Source organism: Arvicanthis niloticus, chromosome 19 (assembly GCF_011762505.2).
Source record: "Arvicanthis niloticus isolate mArvNil1 chromosome 19, mArvNil1.pat.X, whole genome shotgun sequence".
NCBI classification, from domain to species: domain Eukaryota; kingdom Metazoa; phylum Chordata; class Mammalia; order Rodentia; family Muridae; genus Arvicanthis; species Arvicanthis niloticus.
The window spans coordinates 1207982-1231248 of NC_047676.1; the positions used below are offsets into that span (position 1 = coordinate 1207982).

At 50.4% G+C, this 23267-nt stretch overlaps 1 protein-coding gene across 7 annotated transcripts in view; it reads right to left on the reverse strand.

Annotated features, from left to right (window-relative positions):
- The window catches only part of Slc12a7 (solute carrier family 12 member 7), an 83609-nt gene that overhangs the window by 4673 nt on the left and 55669 nt on the right, over positions 1–23267 (reverse strand). For 6 of the 7 annotated variants that reach the window (XM_076916326.1, XM_034523626.2, XM_076916325.1 and 3 more), the window contains exons 6-22: positions 22964–23094; positions 21380–21621; positions 20076–20287; positions 18965–19132; positions 18565–18663; positions 17258–17315; positions 16355–16529; positions 15537–15655; positions 15045–15143; positions 14361–14480; positions 13555–13659; positions 12913–13081; positions 8104–8299; positions 7509–7678; positions 7271–7402; positions 4767–4874; positions 2341–2519 (exon numbers count right to left, since the gene is read on the reverse strand). In XM_076916326.1, the coding sequence (XP_076772441.1) occupies positions 2341–2519; positions 4767–4874; positions 7271–7402; positions 7509–7678; positions 8104–8299; positions 12913–13081; positions 13555–13659; positions 14361–14480; positions 15045–15143; positions 15537–15655; positions 16355–16529; positions 17258–17315; positions 18565–18663; positions 18965–19132; positions 20076–20287; positions 21380–21621; positions 22964–23094 (2482 nt within the window). Of the gene's footprint in view, positions 1–6; positions 1435–2340; positions 2520–4766; positions 4875–7270; positions 7403–7508; positions 7679–8103; positions 8300–12912; positions 13082–13554; positions 13660–14360; positions 14481–15044; positions 15144–15536; positions 15656–16354; positions 16530–17257; positions 17316–18564; positions 18664–18964; positions 19133–20075; positions 20288–21379; positions 21622–22963; positions 23095–23267 lie in introns of those variants that run through there. The other variant, XM_076916324.1, reaches the window with a different exon arrangement.

Consider the following 23267-nt stretch of genomic DNA (forward strand, 5'->3'; position numbering starts at 1 on the left):
CTGCTGAAGCCAGAAAAACACCAGAGGGTCCAGGAAAGGCCCCTGAGTTCTGAAAGCTAACTCAATCCTGCCTCTGTTCCTAGCAATCTAACAGAATTAATCAGTAAAATGCCTCGCACAAGATGAACTTTCTACACAGTGTCTACACCTGGGAGCATAAGTCTACACAAGAGTCTTGGAAGCAGGAAGTGAAGTCGCATGTCCTTGGCTGGCTGTTGGAATAACTGCCCAAGACCATCCAAAGTAGAAAACACATGCATGTAAATGTCTACGAGTGCCAACAGTGTACCAACACACACATGCAGGTAGGTACACTATGTGTACACAATACACATGTTCTCAGACCAGCACACATGCTCATCGGACAACATGCATGAGCTTTAACATGGTGCATACATGTACTAGCCAGTTTACATGTTTTCTAACTGGTTCACACATGCACTCTAACCAACACACATCCACAGACATATATGCTCCAGGGAGATTGTGAAAGGAAACACATCTCTTGCTAGACTAACCAAGAAATAGCTCTGAATCCTAGAACTTCTTCCTGACCCTGGCTAAGCCTGGGTCCTGACAGAGAAGTATCCCACCAGCAGTCCCCATGTATGTGTCCAGGAATCTGTATGTTATGTACAGACACATGTGTACAAGTGGTATAGGTCAAACTCTGTTACTATGCCTTTCTGATTATGTGTTTTAATAAACTGTGGGAGGAAGGGGGCTTTTAGATTTGCAGACAGCAGGAAGCCTGGGGTGCTCTCAGCTTCTCCGGTTGTCCAAGCTTCTCAAAGTTTCCTCAGTGAGTAATTCAGCTACAGTCATGTGACCACCTAACCAGCCACCTTGCACATTACCTGCCTGTTAGGGACAATGGCACAGAATGACTGGAGGGAGACAGGACATGGACAACACAGATGAAAGGACCACAGTAGCATCTCCAGGCAACCTCAGCATATGTCCTCCCAGAATGCTCCCACCCGTGGGCTTGCAGACAGACCCTCAGCCTCTGCATCCCTGCCTATGACTTCTGGCCCTGACACCTAGACCCCATAGTTCTGACTACACAGAATCGATTCACAACCCCTTCTTACTGGAGAGGAAAGGATGGCAGCTTCCCAGATGGACAGAGAGCCGAGGAAGCAATTTTATATTGACTGAGTAGACCTGGAGGGATGGGGGTGAACTTGTTCACTGATGCAGGAAGCACACACCTGCCCCGTCTCAGAGCAGCTCAGAATCAGCTCTCCCACACTGCCTTTGGTGTCACTTAGAGAATGACATCTGGGTATGTGCCCTGAGCCACTCTGAGTGGAGGCAGTAAGGTCAGCAGGATGTTCTACACACAGAGGGCTGTACACACACAGGCATGCAAGGCAACTCAGTCTAAGGCAGTCTAAAAAATGAAAGTGCACTTACAGGTTTCCCCACTCTCTACATGGAAGAGAACACAAAGAGCAGGTTACTCCAGCAGAGGACTCCACATGATTCAACCAATTCAAGCACTGGTGGTGGCTGTGCTAAGTGGTAAAATGGCTGGCCTTGGCCCTTCAACCGATTCCCACTCCTCGGGACCCTAAAACCTTCTTTCTCTCCCTAGGAACTTAGAGCTTTAGAATAATCCCGCCAGAAAGACCCAGTCAAAGGGGACTCTGGCTCTCTTTTGGGCTTGAAGGCTGTGTTAAGAAGACTTAACTGAATCAGTCATGATGGCATCCCCATAGCCCTGTGACAGCCACAAGGACCTCAGTCTTGGGATCCTTAAGTCAGCCAAGATGACAGGACCCCAAAAGTCTATGATAGCAGCCTAGACTATGAGGGTGGGGGTAGGGTCTAGGAAGTCATCAGTAGCATCTCCAGGCAACCTCAGCATATGTCCTCCCAGAACACTCCCACCCGTGGGCTTGCAGATAGACCCTTGGACTCTGTATCCCAGCCTATGACTCTGGCCCTGACATCCAGGCCCCATAGGTCTGACTATATAAAATTGATCCCACAACCCTTTCTCACTGAAACCGAAAGGATGGCAGCTGTCCCCATCCCACGAGGATCTCCTGTGTTTCTTGTCCTACCAGATGGACTCTCGGTTTCCCCTCCCATGCCTCTGCCTACCTCACTTTCCTGCCTTGAAAGAAAAAAAAAAATTGAACCCAGAACTCTGTTGTGCTAATAACCTAATCCTCTAGTGACCTGGCTCACTGGCACTGACAGCATAGCCTTGGGCTGGTCCCAGTTCTCTGCAGACCTGTGAGCCAGTGGGCTGTCCTCCAAAACTCCTTAGAGAGCGGGGCTGGAAGTCTGTCCTCACTATGCATTGGCCCAGGCCACACAGACACTCACGGCTTTAGGCTGAAGAGGTCTTTGAAGCCTGATGTGCCGGTGTCCTTGTTCCTGTGTTTCTCTGCAATGAGTTTCTCTTTCGTCCACGTCATCTGCACTTTGTCTGGTGTTAGTGGGGCTTGGGTTCTAGCAGCTGCTGTGGTGTGGGATGCCGTGTTCCTGTCGTGAATCAGCTGGGCCTGGTGAGGGAAGAGCAGGTCAGAACAGAGAGTGGCTCTTGAAACCCAATGAGGCAAGCAGGCTGCAGAATGAACCAAGGATTCATGTGCAGCTGGCTGAGATTCCACAACTGGTAGACAGCAACTCCACAAAGGGGTCTGGCACTGTCCCCATCCCATGAGGACCACCCCTATTTCTTATACTACCAGATGGGGGTTCCCTCTACTGCTTCTTCCTGTCCAGAACTCTGTTGAGCTATCAGAACACTGGTGCCAGAGTCCCCTTACTTGGTGTAGCCCCTGACCTCTCTGTCATCAACCCTGACCAGGACACACCATGGAGCACCTCTGTGGCAGTTTCCATCTCAGGGAGGGACTTGCTTCAACAACCCCTCTGGCTGGCAGGCTCACAGAGGCTTTAAAGGGTCATAAGTAGGTGGTGCCTGGTAGCCCTGGGAGGGAGAAAATGGGGAGTGCCTTCCTACGTAGCCCCCTCCTGTAGCTTAGGCACTGAGGGAACAAAATGAATGTTTAAAGATCTGAGACCAACCTGCACCCTAGGTCAAGGGTCAAAAGTCTGAACAGACCTTCCTCTAGTCTGGGCTATAAGAGTCATCACTGATGCTCTAAATCTGGGATGTCAACAACCAAGGACAAAATGGAATGTGGTATCTGTCTCATAGAGCCACAGATAAGCTCAGAGAGAAGGACCTCTGGAGCTCCACTGAGGACAAGACTCTAGGAGGCCTTGCTCCAGTAAGAACATCCACCCACAGGAAGGCTAAGTGGGACAGCATGCAGCTGAAGACACAGAAACCCCCACACAGAAGCCCCTCATAACTAGGTCTCAATGTCGCTGCATGACAAATTGGTATTCCAAGAGGAGCTAACAGCAAGTGGTAGCCACATGCTTTCTTCATACTTGACAATGTGAGTGAGCCAGTGAATAATGAGGGCACATAAGGGCACATGCCCTGTGTGGGATCCAGACAAGTGAGTCTGGCTGGGTGAGGACCTGCCACCTGCTTAACCTGCACAGCCTCAGCCTGCGTGGGTAAGGACTTACTGCCTACTCACCTGCAGAGCTCCAGCCAAGGTGGGTCAAAATCCATCAGGGAATGCTACTCAGTAGCCACTCAGTACTGTCTATATATATCAGGGATTAGTAGGGGTCTCCAGGATGGACACTGGAAGACCTATGAGGTAAGGCTCAGCCTTGACTTCCTCAGGTGGCGGCATGGGTCAACTCAGCTATATATGAACTTCATAGTCCCTTAGTGTCCTTATCCAACATGGCCTTAACTTTCCCACAGCTTCCATAGGGAAGAATAGCCTGTTGGTCACCTACCATAGTAGATCCAGTATAGTCTAATAGTGCAACCAAAGGTTCCCACCCACCCTGTTGACGAGCCCCAAACAAACTAGTGGCCTCTGTCCCACGTGGAAGCACATCTCTGCTGAAGTCAGACTCTTGAATGTCATCCCCGTACCCCAAACCCTTCTTTATCTGAGTTTAGCAATTCTCCAGGTTAAAGATACCACTTAATCTATTATAGGTTCTTTGCCTGGCTAAGGCCAGAACAGACTGGCTTGCACTAGGACTCCCTGCAGCCCAAAGGGACAGTGAGAAACAAAGCCACTGAGTCTTTCCAGACATGTTGGAGCTATCTGCCAGGCATCCATGCTATAGTCTCTGTCCACAGACATGGAGGGCATCCCATCTAGATCCTAGGTCTTCTGTCTCCTATGCCCCCGACTCACCTAGAAACCTGGGGCAATCACTACTCTGATTCTACCTGTTAGTCATATGACCTATGTGCTGACCATGGCCAATTCTCATGAACAACATACGAGGTTATAAGGTGGTAGGAGGCAGAGGGTTCTTGTGCCTCTGTGACCACAGTGTGGTATCACTGATTCCATAGAGAATCATTTCTTCCACCCAGTTGGCCACCGCAGAATCACATGTAAGAGTCTGGAGTTTGAGCAACAAAAGACCCAAGGGCATAGTCCCAAGGTAGATGTCACGTTATCCACCATCTGTGTCTTTCCAAGGCATGAAGTGACCACAAAGACGCCAACCCTCAGAGTCACGATGTACCAATGGGCACAGGTGGCCATGCTTGCTCTTCATTATCAATCAAAGACGAACAGAAACTGTGTGAATCCAGAGCCATTTGTGGCTAGGTTGCTCTGTGTTGAGGGGAGCACAGAGCATTTGGAACCAGATGGTGCTGACACCTCCTACTTCCTCCCCAGTGCACATACCTCTCGCTCCCGCTCATTCTTTGACAACTGCATCTGTTTCAGCATCTGTGACCTCTGTTCCATCATTAGCGTCTTCTCATAGGTGAATGCGGAAATGTCATTTTCAACCTAAAGAACAACAAGCCACAGAAGTAGACAATGTATACAGAACACGGTGTTACCGCCAACCACCACCTACCAGACCCGCTCTGTCAAGTGGACCTGAGAAGGCAGTGGCCACGTACCCCAGGCCCAGATTTCTGTCCCTGGAGTGTCAGAGCTCTATCCCAGAACAGCCTGGGAAGACATGAGAATGTGTGACACATACTCCTAAATAACCAGTGTCATTTCCTGTCTCAGACAGGCTCACTCTTCACAGAGTTATTAAATCCATAGGGAAGAGATAACAAACCAAGGACAGCAGCATTTGAGCACTAGTGATCTAATGATCCTGACTGGTGGCACTCAGAATAGCCCTGCCTGTTATACCCAAACACCTAACACCTTACACTCTGAGTAGCCCCTTGTCAGTTGACCATGTCCCCCGGTTAGGGACAGAGGTCTGTATTCTAGTGGGAACTCATAGGGACCTTAGCTCTAGAAGCCAAGCTCCTGAGGTAAGACTGAAGCTGAGTGCTTAGGCAGTTCACGCATTGTACATTATAGACCCTGGCCCAGGCCAACAGATTGCTGGTCTCCATGCCTAGCCTGGACTGACCTTGTCTGCTTCCAGGAATTCTTTCTGGGCAGCTCCTGTTACTTAGTCAAAAAGGTAGTTTCTTACTACTAATAATGCAGACAGACCTGAGAGTGCCACCTACAGAGGAGGTTACAAATAGAAGCCACAGAGAGTGAGTCTGCAACTCCAAATATCTGGGAAATGTCCAAATGTGGATATGCATTTCTGAACAGCACACCCAGAGTACACAAACCAGTGATACCTAACCTGCACTTTACCAAAAACTCTCACGGAGGTCTCAAAGTCTCACACAAAGCTCCTACAGAGGGCGAAAACATAGACCCATATTACAAGGTTCCCTGGGAGCTGACAAGAAAATGCAAGAGGTCGTCAATAATGCAGAGAGATGCCAGACCTCATCCATGATTAAAGAGACACAGGCAGAGACAAGCAGTTTGCAAGCTCCAGCTAAGAAGTGCCTCTACAGACCTGGAGCTAAGGCTCTATGTGACCATGAAGGGTAGTGGGAGGTCCCTTTACTTAATGTGGCACTCTACATGGCCACGGAAAAGAAATGAGCCCTTGGGGACATCCTTCACCAAACATGATCCCTCTGTGAGACTGTAGAAAAGCAGGCCTCTCTGGGGCTATTTCTACCGAATGTGACTCCCTGACAGTTCTACTCCAGGGACTGAGCTGCACAGCCATGCACAGACCATGCAGGGCGATCATGTATGTCATCCATGATCAGTTGATGGAGGAAAAGCCATATAGACCACACAAGTGAGAACATGGCATTCTGAGAAAGCAGAAGGCAGTAAGAAACAAAGGATACAGTTAATCCACACGGGGCTGCTCAGTCCATAGGAACAATCTTGGGTCCTCAAGGACAGCTGGAGTGGGCATTTCAGAATCAACCTCGCTCCTCAGTCATTCAGACACAGTAAACCGCCTCCACTGTAACCCAGTCACTTTAGTCTAACCTGTTAGCCCCAGCGTGACTTCACTCATGCCCCTATATACCCACACAGACAGGCAGATAATTTCTATCAGAGGAACTATGAAGTTATAGATAAAAACGGAGGCCCAAGCATCCACATCTGCATTGGTCAATTGCTGGCTGAACCTCCCGGGGAACAGTCACATCAAGTTCCTGTCAGCAAGTGCCTCTTGACTGAGCTCAGGGACCCTGGTGGGAGAGCTGGTGGAAGGACTGGAGGAGCTAAGGGAGACTGCAACCCCATAGGAAGAACAACATCAGCTGACCGGACCACCCAGTGCTCCCAGGGACTGGACCACCAACCAAGGAGTGGACAGGGAAGAATCCATGGCTCTAGATACATTATGTAGCAGAAGATGGCCTTGTCTGACATCAATGGGAGGGGAGGCCCTTGGTCCTGTGGAAGTTTGATGCCTCAGTGCAGGGGGATGCTGGAGGGGTGGGGCAGGAGAGGGTGGGTTGGGCAGGAGAGTGTGAGTGGGCTGAGGAGCACCCTCATAGAGGCAAAGGGGAGGGAAGAGAAGGAGGTTGTGGGATGGGTGTAACCGGGAAGTGGGATATCATTTGAAATGTAAATGAATAGAATGATTAATAATAATAATAGTAATAACAGAGCCTCAGGCTCCAGACCTCACCCCCAGGGACTATACCCCATAGGTCTTCTCCACAGAAGTTGCTGTCAACTGAGACACGCTCAGCCAGGATGGGGACATTAAGACTGTTACCCTAAGGAACATGTCGGAATGTACTATCTCTCAGTCCAGAAGTGTAGCATGACATCCAGGTAGGTCTGTCTGTCTGTCTGTCCACCCCACCCCTACCCCCAGCACACAGCTGTGCACGCACCATCTCCACCACCTCCACCTCAGCACTGATCCTGAGGTGGTACAGGAACATCTGCAGGTCCTTCTTCATCTGGATGCTGTTATCATCCACCTGGGCTACAGTGAAGATGCGCATCCGGCACTTTCTCCACACCTGGGGAAGAGGGGGACATTTCTGCAGGAACTCAGGCAAGGCCAAACCCTCCACACAGTGGTAGCCCTGCAGCCTAGGTGTTAGCCTACGGCCCTGTGGCAGACACCTTGTGCTGGCGCAGCAGGAAGGGCAGCAGCATGAGCATGCCCCCATCATGCACAATCCACCACACATCAATGTTCCCATCGCTGAAGCGCTCTTGGTTCTGTGGGAACAAGTCGATGTTCTTGGCCACCAGCAACGCCTGATGTGCTGCTGTAGTGTCACGGACAGTGTCTGCGGAAAGAGGTATCCATAGGTAAGTTACCAAAAGGGCCAGCGGGACCATGGGATCTCATGGGGGGACGAGCAGGGAGCTAGCTTCCCTCCAGGCAGTGGGGAGACTGCCACAGGCTACGTAGGGTCCCATGAAGTCATCTACCCAGGGGGCCATCAAATAACAACTTTCCATATCAGAGCTACTCCATGATCTCCAGAAGACTGTGTGTCACATTCTAGGAAAACCCCCAAATGGGGATTGGGCTTGGACATTAAGGGAGAAAGTATTTAAGAATGTAAAGCTGCCATTTGCTTTCTCAGTAACTAACAACTTGGCCAACACATTCAAAGGCCCCAAGTATATATTTTCTGGCCATACTTAGTGCGTCATTAACACTTGGGACTATCATGGAACCTGGGAGGAGAATGGCTGCCACACCCACCCACAAAGTTCTTCCAGGAGAAAGGGTTATCTGCCTGCTTCCAAGCTTCTGGCCAGGCCATGAGGACAGTGTTGTGTTTCATGCCACCAAGGCCAGCTGACTGGATCAGGTGGGATGCACCATCTCGCAGGTTGGAGGACACCACCAGTTGGCAGAAGCCTTTCATCTTCTCTGCACTCATCAGAGACCGAATATTCTGCAGAAGTTGTGGAGGTGGGTGTTAGTACATGATGCCAAGACACATGTCAAGAGCAACATGTCCTTCGTCCTTACAGTGAGGCAGCCCCACACATATTCCATAGCCTGACGTTTAGGGATGGAGACTCGGGAGTTGCTGGCCATGTGTGTCTGCACACATGTGTAAGAGACAAAGTGAACCAGACACCTTAAGACACAGCTGTGTGTCAGGAGCGATGTCAGGCCGTGGTGGAAGGGTATCCTGGTTCTTGGGTTGTGGGTTCGGCCACGCCCCAAGAACCCAGGCTCCTAACATGAGGCCTAATCTCCATTCAACCTTCGCCCTTCAGTCAAGTACACAGGTGGAGGGGGGTGATAAACAGGCCTCAGGCCCTAGAGAGATTTACATACTAATGAGGTACCAGAAGGCCAGAGGGTGGAGCCAATTAAGCATTCCTCCCCAGCCCCTCCCCCTTCTTCCCCTCCCTATTTAATTCAGGACTGCCCTGGGTTTGGGGAGGTGCATCCAGATCCATCCACCATCCGTCATGTCAATAAACCCGTTTTTGGAAACCCAAGGACTTTATTGTGTGTTGGGGCCTCGCCATGAGGAGCCATGGAGAGGCCTTTAGTGAGCAGCCGGGCCTAACTTCTCACTGGAGAAACCCAGAGCGTTCCCAGCCAACTACCACAGACTGGCATGAGGAACTCTTGCGTTTCCCCAGCAGCTTTTACCCACAGCCATGTACAGGTGTCAAGGAACATCACCACCAGGGCAGACCAGATAGTGCCTTAAGGTAATCTCTGACTTTACCAACCATCCCTTATCATTTGGATTCAGGGGGGGAGGGGTCATATCAGACAATAAGCATCAAATGCTCATGGGTCATGCTTCATGGGTGGTCTTTAACAGCCTTTGGGCAAATGGAAGAGCTATCAGACAAGTCACAATGTCAGTCTCCACAATGTCCACTTCCATCATTCCATCACTATGTCAGGGATCTACCAGGATCTATCTGGCAACTCCTCCATCTCTAGAGCAGCTTGGGAACAATGGAGAGGTTGGACACTATGACTCAGGACACGTCACTCACTAGTCAACAGCCCTAGAGATGCCGTCCTTCTATGGTAAGCAGGCTACTAGGTCCCATTGGGTGCAGGGTGTTGGATGGTACCTAGAGAAGCAGCCCCAGTAAACTTCACACTTATGTGGACAGTGACCCTCATGCCTTTGCACTCTCCCTTTTAGAACAGGAGGACCGCATTACTGTCAGGCAAATGCTTTTCCACATCAGAGAGGAGTCCCTCTTGGTGTAGTCTGTGATAAGATTCAGACTTACTGATGCTGAAGACTTTGGAGACTGCGGTGCAATGAACGTGGTTTGCATGGGAGGTAGATGTGCTTGGGGAACGAGGACTATTGAGAGACTGAATGGTGTTCCCAAGAGGGGTTCGTTTTGACCGTGCTACAGCCAAAACGGGAAAACATGACCTTATTTGGAAATAAGTATCTTTGCAGAGGAATCCTAACTGTTCAATGGGACCCTGAACCCAGTAACAAGTAACTCTGAGAAGACAAACAGACAGATCTGAGAAGGAAGGCAGCTACATGGTGACAGGCTGAGCCTAATCCCTGGAGCCCCCAAAGCCAGAAGAGGAAGGAAGTGATTTGAGCCCACCCTGCCCACACCTCAAATTTAGACTTCACCCAGTCTGGGTTTGCTCCACTGGTCACAAGACATACTTTCCTCCCTCCTTTGCCTTTGACTGCCTCCTATGTTGGCCCCACATGACACTGCCCTGCACTACGTCCCCACAACTAAAGCTGTACTAACAATACACACGGTTCCCAGCCATCCTCTTTCACCCCCTCCCTTACTTTATGTTCACCTCCACCAACCACCAGCCATCTAGGGTAGACCAGGCTCACAGGAACATGTTCCACTTATAGAATTCTGCGTAATTCAGAAACAATCTAAACACACTGTCCTAAAAGGGGAACATGCCAGTGAGTGAGAGGCAGCCCAGGAGGGAGGTGTGGTCATAGGGACACAGCTGCTCCCAGCCAGGAAGGACAGTGACCATGATGGGGGTTTCACAGGAGAAGTACTAGAGAGGCTGACTCAGCTCAGTGGCATGTGGCAGGGCTACTCTGTCCTCCTATGGGCCGAAGCTGGCTAAAGGTCACAGCACAGAGAACACTGTGGAGGACTGACCAGAAGGACACGCCTACCGTACAGGGTACCTACACACCCCTGCCCTGGCTTTGTGATGCCCGTGTCCCTGACATTGGCTTCAACATTAAGTTCCCCATGCTAGACCCAAGGAGCTGGAGCTGGATCTTAGTGTTTGCCTTCCTGATAGAGAATCTCCTGCCCAGCCTAAAGCTTTAGAGGCCAGAGCCCTGACCAGGCAGGCATCTGCCAAAGCCACTGTGGGCAGGGAAACCTCACAGAAGAGGAAGATAGAACCCTTAGTTAGGAAAAGATAGGGTGACTCGAACCCTCAAGCCCTCTCATGCAAATGCTGCAGTGGAGGGAAAGCAATATTAATCCTGATATGTTAAGGAAATGCCAATAACAAGTTTCTTACACAAGCTTTGATCATTTAAAATGGCTTTCCCAAACTGCCTTCTTTTATACTACTGATAGTCTAACTATAGGGCAGAACTCCATTAGAAAAGTGACAGGTCCCAGATGCTAGCACGAGGGACAGGGGGACCCTTGGGCAGCGCCTCACTTTTGCTGATAAGTAGAAATGAGTAATTCCAATGCTAAACCTTCCCTATGGTTACCAGGAAAGGCAAACACTTGGCTTCTGCTTTTCAACATGTGTTCCTGATTCAGATTCTTTAGAACATTTCCACCTAAAAGTACATAGAGATTAAAATCATCCAACCAGCTTTGGAGTACATTTGGGGTCCTGGGTCCCACCCCCAGGACTACAGAATATAAATGAGTCTAACAGACATAAGTGAGAAAGCCACAGGTACCCTTCTCATTCCTTATCAGGATGGAGATTGAAACCAAGGTCAGAGGGTCCCGAGCAGGCACTCACTCACTCCAATACAAATTCCTTTCCCCATGTTCTGCCAGTGACATCAGATTTAACAAGAGTCCATGCACACCCTTAGAATCTGTCCAAGGGGTGACCTTAGCTTCAGGGACCTCCTCTAAAGTGTGGAGGAGACACCTGGAAAGGTATTTGTGTTTAAAGCAGACACTGGCCTTTTAGTACTCAAGAAATATCACAGAGCACCTCTAAGACAGAGCCATCCTCTCTCCCATAACAAAATGCCCCTCAGAGCAGCTACACGTCAGACACCAAAGGACAAGACAGAAAACCATCCATCCTTAAAGACGATAGTTATGATGCTTATATTCGTGGGTTTGGAGTCAGCAGCAGCCAGCATTCAGATCAGAGGCTCCACATGCTAAGGGACAATTGCTGGTCCTTTTGGAGGGGAAAGAAAATGATCCATCACTTCTCCTGTCCTCTTTGAACTTGCTGAATCTCAAAGCGGCCTGAGACAGGCTGGCCAGGCAAGTGATGTCATCACTAAAAATGCCACAGGACTATCACTCCAGACCAGAGTTATCAATAGTCATTACCATCAATGCCCACAGTCAGTCCTCAGAATCCACTCGACAGAATCTACTCCACACTCCACCCAGAATGGACTAGACTCAGAAACTGGGATGCAGCTTACAGACACAGAGACAAGAAGTCTGGATACACAAGTAAGACCAGATAAGGATAGCCGTAAGAAAAAAGAACATGTGCTAAAGAGATGGCTCAGTGGTTAAGAGCACTGACTGCTCTTGCAGAGGTCCTGAGTTCAATTCACAGCAACCACATGGTGGCTCACAACCATCTGTAATGAGATCAGATGCCCTCTTCTGGTGGGTCTGAAGACAGTGACAGTGTACTCATATACATTAAATAAATAAATATTTTTTAAAAAAAGAAAAGGAAAAAGGACACTGATCAACCCCCTCCAGAGAAGAGAGTACCAGCAAAACATGGCAGCCATGATGGAGCCTTAGGTAAGGTCCATAAACAAACAGAGAAAGAGGAGTAAAATGGTTTCTGACAATCTGGGTAGCTGGACACTGGCAGTGACAGGACCCTGCTTGGCCTGGCGAGGACAGCAGAGGCTGGAGGTGGACACGAGGGACTGATGACACTACTTGTTCTGCTTCTGCTTAGGCTGGAGGTTTCCTGTCACAACTGAATGGAGAGAAATAAAAAAGCCTGTGTAGAAACCCAGGAGTTACAGGACCAACAAACTGTGGGCAGCAGGCATCCGAGATAGCTCCAGTATGCTGTAGAAGCAGGTCCTGGTTACTCACCCCTTACCCAAAGGATCAGGACATCTGGCAGTTCATAGCCTCATGACCCACAATCTCTACCTACAAGAAGGAGCTGAGGTGCACAGGGAGCTAACAGACACCAGGAATGAAGTGCCAAGGCTAGGCACAGGGGCCCTCAGGGATTCAGTCCCATGGCAGCTGTCACTCCCAATCTGTCTCAGGAGACCACACACTGCATCTCTTCAAGACTAAGTAGCCACCATGACAGAAACCAGTGTCAGCATGTGTACCTCATTCACCCGGCACCCCACCTGCCTACCTCTTCAGCCCGCTGGGCCTCCACATGCTTGTCTAAGTAGGTGCCCTCCAGCACAGATCCTACGATGGTCAGGCCCTTGCCAGCCTTCAGCTGAGAGGTGAAGGACAGCAGGCGGGGGTGCTTTACACACTGCTCAGAGTCCAGGTTCAGCATCACCAACACCTGGGGTCTGTGGTAGGATAGGCAGGGACATGAGTTACAACAGCGACACACAGCCAGGGCTCCCATGCTCACTGAGCCAGATGGGTTAGAGATGGGAGAACAAGTAGACAGACAGCACAGGAAGACCTGGTGGGACAGGTGGGACAGGTGGGACAGGTGGAATGGGAAGGACAGGTGGGATAGGAGGGACAGGTGGGACTGATGGGATTGGTGAGACAGTTGGGACCTTGTGTCTGAGGCTTCAGGTGTCCCAGCTGTTACTTTGTTGGCCTTAGGACAGAGGATCCCTTAGTGGATCATGCCTCCAATCCATACTGCTGGTGGCTTGTTGGATGTTCAGGACCCATCTCTGGACAGTCTCCCATTCTTTGGCAATGATGCCCTGTCAGATAGCTTCTGAGATAGCACTACCCAGTTGGCAGGATAAGGGTCTCTGCTCCACTCTGCTATCTTGGGGCTGTGGCTGTGCGGTGCACTCACCTCCAGTTCTTGGTATGTGGGGGCCCATGTTCCACACGCAGCAGGGCATAGCGGGCAGCATTCAGTGACAGGCCCCTGATGCCGTCCCCCCACTCCTTCTCAGCCCTGTGTGGGAACAGAGGATGGTCACCTTGTCACAGGAACACTCTTAAGAATGTAACCTAGCTGGGACATTCACATGTGGGTAAACCTGACAGGAAGGGGCTCCCCAGGACAAGCAGGGCTACTGGGTAAAAGAAAAGGTTCAAGCAGCAGAACTTCCTGTGTGGTACCGTTCACTGAGGACACCAGGGACAGAGAGAAGAATGAGGTTGAGATCATAACTTGGGAGCCCTGAACTAGATTGGTCTCAAGGCCCAGAGTGAGGACAGAACTATCAGGGAAGGACAAAGACAACACTGTGGGGATGAACTCTGAAATGTAACATAGCTCCTGAGACATGCCAGTGCTATGGTTGACAGAGGGCCAGATTCCTTAAACAGACTGTCAACAGTGGAAGCCACAGATGTGCCTGTTAATAAATTAGAATACAGTGAAATTAACAAAAACAAAAAAACCTGAAAACCCTGCCCAGCTTCTGAACAATAGAATCCCGGGCAGGAAATCAGCATAGACCTGAGTAAGTCAGCCTGGTTGGGACCAGGGGACAACACAAGACACTGAGGACTCACAAGGTGTTTAACCTCCATGAGACCTCAGCAGCAGCACACAGACTCATGCCACAGGCAGGTCAAGTAACTGCTCTGGTTCTGTGTGAGCAGGAGGAGTGTGATGAAGTCACAGCTTCCTGAGGGACTGCCACTCACCCACGGTACTCGATGTACTTGTAGATGCAGCCGGCGATGAGCATGGCGAAGAGGGCATAGTACCAGGAGCAGATGAACATCAGCGCGAGGCAGAGACTCATCCCAAGGAAGGACAGGGTCCTGATGGACATGAAGTTCAGACCCGGCCCATACAGGCCCTAACTGGCACCTGAAAACCTGCTTCACCCATGGCACTTTCCCCATTATGAAACTCTTCCTTGGACAGACAGGATATCAGCCCATGACCCCTGGCAATCAGGGCTGCCACTCAGTCATCCCTGAAATACGAAATGGCTCCCAGGGATCCTGCTGTGGCAGCTTGGAGACAGTGCAACTGTCTGTTTCCCTCCTGATGTGCGTAAGACACCCAGCTACGTGCAGAACACAGCATGGGCTTTACCCACCCACCCAGCACTGTCCTAGAAAGGGGCCTGAAGAACACTGGGATATTCTGGAATCCCAGCTCTGAGATCTCCACATTTCTGGCTAGAGAGGACCAAGCTGACATATGAAGCACAAGTGTACTCAGGAATGCAAGACCAGGACAGGGCCATGGCCTCGTGGACTTCATCTGGGGCTCCTTTCACCAAAATGGTTTTAAGCCCAGCAGCAGGCAGCCTCCAGAACAGATTGCATGTGCTCAGGTTTGTGGGTCCCTCGGAGCATCCACACAGAAGGCCTTACCAGTGGTAGAACTTGAAGCGTGGACGCCAGTTGGGTGTGCGCAGCAGGGTCTGTACAGCACAGGCCAGATTGACGAACATGTAGCACATGAGGAAGAACCTGGAGCGGAAGGTCCAGTGAGGCTGCTGACCACTCATAATGACACAGTAGTATCCTGCCGCTGTTCTTCCACTCACTGCTCACCACCCTTTAGGGAGACCCTCCCTGTTTACACAATGGAGCCTCCTCTACAGGCCTCCACACAGCAGCTGAGGGACCCTATGAACAAGTCACATGCCTACTGTCCCTCATATACCACAGAAGCAGCCATTGCACCTACCGTAACGTCTGTCTATCCTCAGCTGGCCCAACAGCTGTCTGCCCACAGCACAACTACCTGGCCTTCTGTGCCTACCCTCTATGTATCTGTAATCCTTACTCTGTATTCAGATAGGAAGGAAGAGTAACCAATTCCTCACACCCTCCAGCCTGGTGTCCTTGCAGGCTACTCACATGGACAGGATGGGGGCCACACTGTCCAGGGAGGCGATGAGGATACCAGTCTCACAGATGACGGCCGTGAGCAGCAGGGCCCATGTGGGCTCCCCGTTGGCCTTTCCATGGCCAAACACCTGCAGTATGCAGAGGGGTGGGTGGGCTGGGTTAGGAAAATGCCTGTGGAACAACTTACAAGGCTTACAGGCAAAACCTGGCTTTAGTCACATGTCACCATGCTGCTGGCAGCCAAGTCCCAAACCCAACAGCCACACAGATAGATAGACACACTCAGGGGACAGTCCTGCCACACCCAAACCTCCATTTTTTTTTCCTTTTTTTTCTATCTTCAAATTACTTTTGTGTGGTCAGTATCCAGACTCCAGAACTTTTGGGAAACAACTTCCTTTGGTTTAATATGATACTTTGATGACATGATCCCAGGACTCTCATTACATCCTGTACCTCTAAGTTCATTCCAGAAACCTCAGTCCCAGTTATACAGGCCAGGTTCAGGGACACCAAGTCCATGGTTAACACCAGTGGGACCATCCTTGGCATGGTCTCAATAGGTCAACGGATAAACATGGCTGACTAGAAAAGAACTTTATAGTATTGGGTGACCTCTGCCCTGGGCCTGCACCCTCAGCCCTGCAGCTCATGAGAGATAACCAGTATAGAGTCCAAAAGCAGGACATATGTCCGCTGTCTTCATTCTATCTGTCCAGCTATGCAGGACAGACTCTTAGGGACCTCTACACACCTGGACCTGACATTGCACGGTCCCTTCTCAGGGCAGCCAGCATCATCTGCTGCAGCTTGTGTGAAGGACTCACCTGTAGGAAGGGGATGATGCCATCACGTGCAATGGCCTGCAGCAGGCGGGGTGCTCCTGTCAGGCTCTGCAGACCAGCACCACAGGTGGAGAAGAAGGAGCCAATCACGATGACCCAGGGAGATGGCCAGGCCAGCATGCCAATGACCAGGTTTCCTTGCAGGGCCTCCCCAAACCTATAAGTAAGTAGGGGAGATGGTTAGTAGAGATTCCAAAAAGTGATCTGAAGGCAGGAAAAAAAAAAATCTGTCCCTATTTGAATGTCAACCCTTGGGCTTGGGGAGAAGGAAGGTAAAAAGCTCATCTCAGAGGCCCAACCCAACTAGGACCCAGCCAGCCTGAGATCCCCCTCCCCCCCCCCCCAAAAAAAAGGGCTTAGGTGGCTTGAAATTGTTCCCTTAGAATCTTCTTAAGAGCAGGAAACCCTGGCTGATACTAAGGTGGTTCTGGCCACTGCCATTTCTGCAGAGGTCCTATCTCTGTAGGTCTGGTGGTACTATACTTCACCATGCTGTTTGTAAGAACCCTTGAAGCCCTGAGATTCTGACAAGCCCATGCCCTAAGAATGAAGGGTCCACCATAATCCACACTAAGATTCGGCTGACTGAGCAGCAGGACTGGAGTCCCTAGGTCCCATCTCTCCCATTCTCACACCAGTATTCATTCCTCATCACCAGCTTCATCAGGCCCCAACTTTGCTCTGAGCAGTCTTCAGGCTCCAGGCCCAAGAGGTGACACATCAATGCTTTTTAATCAGGCAAAAAGGCAGTGTCACCCTCTGATAAGAGCGTTTAACTTATATACAACTGTGAGGCCCGGAGGTAGTTTAATTTCAAAGCTGAAGTCTCCCTCAGGAAAGACAATACCAACTACAGTCATTCCATGCAGTAAAAACCCAACATACTTATCTCGCAGGACCACACCTTCGATGCAGGCCCCAAACAGCACTATGCAGGAAAGATCTGAGTTGAAGTCAAGGAATAGACAGTCCTGGGGCAAGAGAGTAGCATGCAAGCTCCAGGTAGATACATGTTGGCCAGCGGGTCCCAGCCCATGGGCCTGGAGCAACCCTGTAGCCAGGGCCACCTAGATATCCTGTCCTCACAGATGTGCTCAACACCTCCACAGTCTTCTGGGTACTGTCCTCACATCTGTCTAGCTACAGAGTGCTAGCCACAGGGTACTCAAAAGGTGCTTGGTTGGTGACCAAACCACCCTGCAGGGAAGACAGGACTCCTGGAACATCAGTTTCCCCAAAGCAACTATGGTCTATGCTTATGCTATATGATGGTTTGAATATGCTTGGCCCAAGGAGTGGCAGTATTTGGAGGTATGGCCTTGTTGGAGTAGGTGTGTCACTGTGGGCATGGGCTTTAAGACCCTCCTCCTAGCTGCCTGGAAGTCAGTCTTCCACTAGAAGTTTTCAGATGAAGATATAGAACTCTCAGCTCTGTCTGCATCATGCCTGCCTGGACGCTGCCATGCTCCCACCTTGATGATGATGGACTGAACCTCTGAACCTGTAAGCCAGCCCCAGTTAAATGTCATTCTTTTAAGAGTTGCCTTGGAAGCCGGGCGGTGGTGGCACACACCTTTAATCCCAGCACTTGAGAGGCAGGGACAGGCAGGTTGAGTTCCAGGACAGCCTGGTCTACAGAGTGAGTTCCAGGACAGCCAGGGCTACACAGAGAAACCCTATCTCGAAAAACAAAACAAAACAAAACAAAAAAAAAAAAAAAAAAAAAAAAAAAAAAGGGAGTTGCCTTGGTCATGGTGTCTGTTCACAGCAGTAAAACCCTAAGACATGCCATATCCCACACTACACCCAACCAAGGTTATACATCCTTAGTGTGCACCAATCTAATGGTGGGTTGTATTTCTTTTTCCTTTGGTATTACTGGAGATTGGAAGCCAGGGCCTTGTGTATGCCGGATAAGCACTCTACCACTGAACTACAACCCCTGGTCCTTTCTTGGATTTTTTTTAAAGGGACATTGTATCAAATACAATCATAAGAAAACAGGTATACAGGTGTCATGCTTTAACATGACACATCACCTAAGGCTGTACAAGTAAGGCAGGCTGTGGTCAGGACCTGAATCTGGACAGTGCACAACAGATGGGCACAACAGGGATGTGACTGAGGGGAGGGGAGCAAAAGCAGCAGCGTTTGAATTCAACACCTCTGGCACAGGGCCCCTTTAAGGATACAAATGAACGATGTGGTCACAATGGCCAGAATGGTCCCTGTTGGGATGGACTTCTGGGCATCTTTGAGGTCCCCAGAGCGGTTGGATCCTGCCATGATCCCTGCAGAGCAGACAGGGGTTAACAGTGACAGAAAACCTAGAGGATGCTGCCCACAGAAAGATTCATCTGTAGGTCAGAGAAGAGAAGCCAACACCACCACTGCTTGCTGGAAAGGTGGTCTCTGAGGACAGAAAGACAGAAACAGAGACAGACACACAGAGACCAGAAAATAGAGACAGACCAAAAGACAGAGACAGTGATGGAGAAACAGAGAAAGACGGAGTCAGAGAGAGAGACAGTCATGGTGGGAGCACAGAGAGAAACAGACAGAGACGGGGGAGGGGAGGCTGGGGGGCCTCACCTGTTACGGAGGGGAAGTAGATACCAACTAGCATGGTGAAGTAGGTCATGATGTCTGTGAGGACATATGGCAATCCACCAGGCCGGCTCTCCTCAGACACAGACACTGAGGACACACCCTTCTTTTCCACAAATGCCCCCTTATCCGAGTATGCGCTCCACAGGTTATCTGTAATAAGAACAGTCAGGATTTCTCAGCCCTTGGTCAAGACTGCCCACTGGACTGTCCACACTCAGCATCACCACTCACAACTGCAGGCACTCAGCTTGTGAGGACCACATGCAAGAAGCCACTCTCCCCAAACCTCATCAGGAGGTTTTGGCACTAAGGGATCCTCTCACACAGCACCCACATGTTCCTAAACAGCTAGCTGCCCAGTCTTCGTGCCCTCCCTGTTAGGCATCCACCAACAAGGCAGAAACATAAGAGCCTGCAACTGCATTGGTTCCTCCAATGATCCAGGGAGTGTGGCCACCTTCACTCTCTACTATACTCCAGACTGGCACAGTGCAGTCTTGCACTGACTGTGAACACCCCATAGGGACCACACCATGGGTGGCCTCCAGCCAGCAATCCATATGCCCTTGCTGCCTCCCTTGAGATCCTTTGAGGGTTGCTTTCTCCAGATATCTTGCCTCAGAGACTCCAGCAGGTCCTGAGTATGGGACCCATGTGTTCCTCCCCCATCACCCAGACACAGCCCTCAGCTGCCCACTGACATCACACCATTCATTGGGGGGCATACAGAACCCCAACCTCATACAGAGTAGACTATGAGGACCAAATGTTCAGGCTCCCCAGGACTGGGTCCTTCTCTCTAAGATGAAGTTGCCACCTATATATTATGGTGATGTGGATGGTGATGACACGGATACGTTCTAGACCAATCAGGGCCACCTAGCAATTAATTTCCAGGCCATGCTGGGCTGCAAACAAACACTGAATGCCTGGCCTTACCCAGCTGATTTGCAGCAGATGAAGAAGGCCATTCCAGCCTAGGGTTTGGCTGGATGGGACCCCAGGAATATGACTAAGCAAGAGGAACCAGGACCCTGGGAGTGACCTCAAACAACCCAGAGAGCTGGCCCTAGCCGTCCCCACCAACACTCACCCAGGAAGACACCACTGGCCACACCAGGGATGCCCTGGATCTCAGTGACGTTGTTCTGTGCAAAGTACTCATCACAGGTGGCACCCAAGCTGGAGCCATTGCAGAAGATGCGCCAAAGTGCGGTGGTTACTGTGCCATTGCTGACAACCTGCATTTTGGCACAGGTATCAAAGTTGCGATTTGCCAGAGTGCGGTTCCCTAGAAGGCAGACCCTGGAGCAGAGAAAGGGCAGAGCTTGTTTTCACCAAGCTGCTCAGCAGACTCACTGCGGGGCTCAACACCTCCTGAGTAACTCTAATAAACCTGACCCATGTTACTGCAGGGTGCACATGTCAGGAGCAAGCATCAAGTCATAGTCCAGCAGCTTGAAGACTGATCTCACATACAAACCCTCCATGGGTCAGGGTCGTCCTCTTCCTGCCCAGGGCAATTCACTCTGGAAGGTGGCCATACCCTCCACAAAGATGGTGAAATTATAGCTCTGTGGATTTCATCCCATCCTGGCTCCCACATTCTGTACCAAGGGCCATGGCTTTAGTCAGTCCCAACACGCCCAGACGGCACCTTGGTCCCATGCTCACTCACTTGCTGTAATACCAGCCACCTTGGTTAACCTCCTCAATCCCATAGGAGGACAAGAGGCAGCCCATTTGAGGGGTTTTTATGAAGATGAGGAAGCCATGTCTCATGGGATGAGAATGGCAGGCCGTCTGACTGTGGTGGTTTGAATGAGAATGTTTCCCATAGGCTCAGACATTTAACACTTGATACCCAGTTGATGGTGCTTTGTGGGGAGGTTCAAGACATATGGCCTTGTTTCAGGAAGTTATGTTCTGGGGACAAACTTTGTCAGTCTCACTTTCAGTTTGTGCTCCCCCCACCACCACCCTCCTTCTCAGCTTCCTACTCCTGTGCCCGCTTTTTGCTGCTATTTCTACCTGCCATGATAGACTCTCACCCCTCTAGAACCACAGGCCAAAATAAGCGCTTTCTTCCATAGCCTATTTCCAATCATGGTACTTTATCATAGCACCAAAAAGTAACTAGTCAACTGTCCACCCTGACATATGGACAACCTTCACCAGCCTCCCAACCTCACAGATGCACTCAGAACCAGCTGCATGGGCACTGTGCCCACCACATACTCAAAGTTCCTTAAAACCACACTGGAACCCAGAAATGAATGATTATCAGGGATACCTCCATGTTCTTCCCTAGAACTAGGAGAGGAGAACTAGAACCCAGCATTTGATCAAAGCCACTCTCACACCCCCACACCACCACCAGGATGGCCTGAGACTCACGGGATGTCAGGTGGGGCAAAGGCCGTCTTGATGACACCAGCATAGATGGCCAGGATAGAAAGTACAACACAGGCTAAGAAGACCAGTGCCAGCTTGTTGACATATTTGACACCAACAAAGACCACCACCGCCATGAGCGCCAGCGCACAGCTGCCATACACACGCATGTTGTTCAGCAGTGCTGCCGCCTCACCATCTGCCGTCTCTGCCTGGAAGATGGCCGCACTTGGAGAGATGTAGGTCTGTGGGAATATGGCAGGTCAGCAAAGAAGGTCCTGTCCAGGAACTCACCCAGCCTTGACCTCATACTGGCTCCCTCCCTGATACTGGCAAAGAAGGCCTGTCAGGCTTGAGGCCACTGGGTGCACAGAGACAGAATCTTGTGTACCATCCAAGATGGACCCAGGGCATTGGGCCTACAGTCACTCCTGTCCAGTTCCCTCAAACTGCCAGAGCCAGATTGTAACGTTGGTCATGTTACTAACAGGCAGGGGAGAACCCTTGTGGTGAGGGGCCAAGGACTCCTGCCAACAGCCTCAGCAGAGTCCAGCGCAGCTCCTCTGTCTTTACTAATGCCAGCTGACTGCTGAGTGCAATCTCCAGAGAGCTACCAGATAGCAAGGTTGTCCTTCAAGCTGCTCTACTGTAGGAATGGGGCTTCCTTAGAAACCAACCAGACCCTCAGAATGAGCATGACAATCTAGAGTCTGTGATCCAGGACCCATAGGGAGACAAGGAACCCTAGGTCCTTGCCCAGACTCCCCAAATTAGAATATGCATTTGCCCCCATGAAACCTTTAAAAGCATGGGAAGGCTTCCTTGCTGGCTCTAGGAAGCTTGCAGAGAAAAAAAGAGCCAACTTCATGGAGACGGTTATAGTGATGGTTAATATTTATTATCAATTGACAGGATCTAGATTCACCCAGGAGAAATCCTCTGGGAAGACCTGTGTCATATTAGATTAGCCTCTGGGATCAGTTCACAAGATTAGCTGGGATTAGATTACCTCACAGGAGTGAGGGATTATTTTGAGTTAACTAAAGATGGAAAGACCCACCACTTTTAGGGTGGGTGGCACCATTCCCTGGGTTGGGATTTGGAACTGTATTAAAAAGTAAAAGGCTATCTGAACACCAGGATTCATCTGTCTTCTTCCTAGTCAGGAATCAGCTGACCAGTTGCTTCAAGCTCCTGCCCCCATGATTTCCTGACTGTGATCAACGGTACCCATGGTGAAACTTATGCTACAAAGCCCATCAAACATTGAGCCCAAGACAAACATCAAGTTGCAGGGAAGCCCTTCTGCAATGGGAGCTGCAAGAATCAGTGATGAGCAGAACTGCCTTGCCTTCTCAGACTCGAGTCCTGCTTAAGGAGTTACACAAGTCCAGTTCTAGCCATGCCTCCTGAGACAGCACGGACTATGAGGTCTGGTCTCCCCTATCAGGCACCCAGACCCTCAGCCCAGACAGCAACTTTGAAAGCCCAGATGTCCAGAGCAGCAGGATAGAGATCAGAGGTAACATACAAATGAGCTCACAGGCAAAGTGCCCGGGTAAGGAAGACTTCCACAGACGGACTCACCAGGAAGATCTCGATGGTACCCAGGATGTACATGGCGCCTGCAAACGTCGTACCCAAGTAGAAGCAGAGGCCAACAGCCCCTCCAAACTCAGGCCCCAGTGAACGGGAGATCATGTAGTATGAGCCTCCCGCTGTAAAGATAGTCCAAAGAGAAATATGGGTCAGGGGGTGCCATTCCTGAACACTCATAAAAAAAGATGTGTCCCCCATTAAGGGACAAGCAGCTTTAGTCTGCCCTCAAAACAGAACCACTAGAAAGCCTTGGGCTATGAATTCATGTCTACCCTGCCCAGAGGCACAGGCT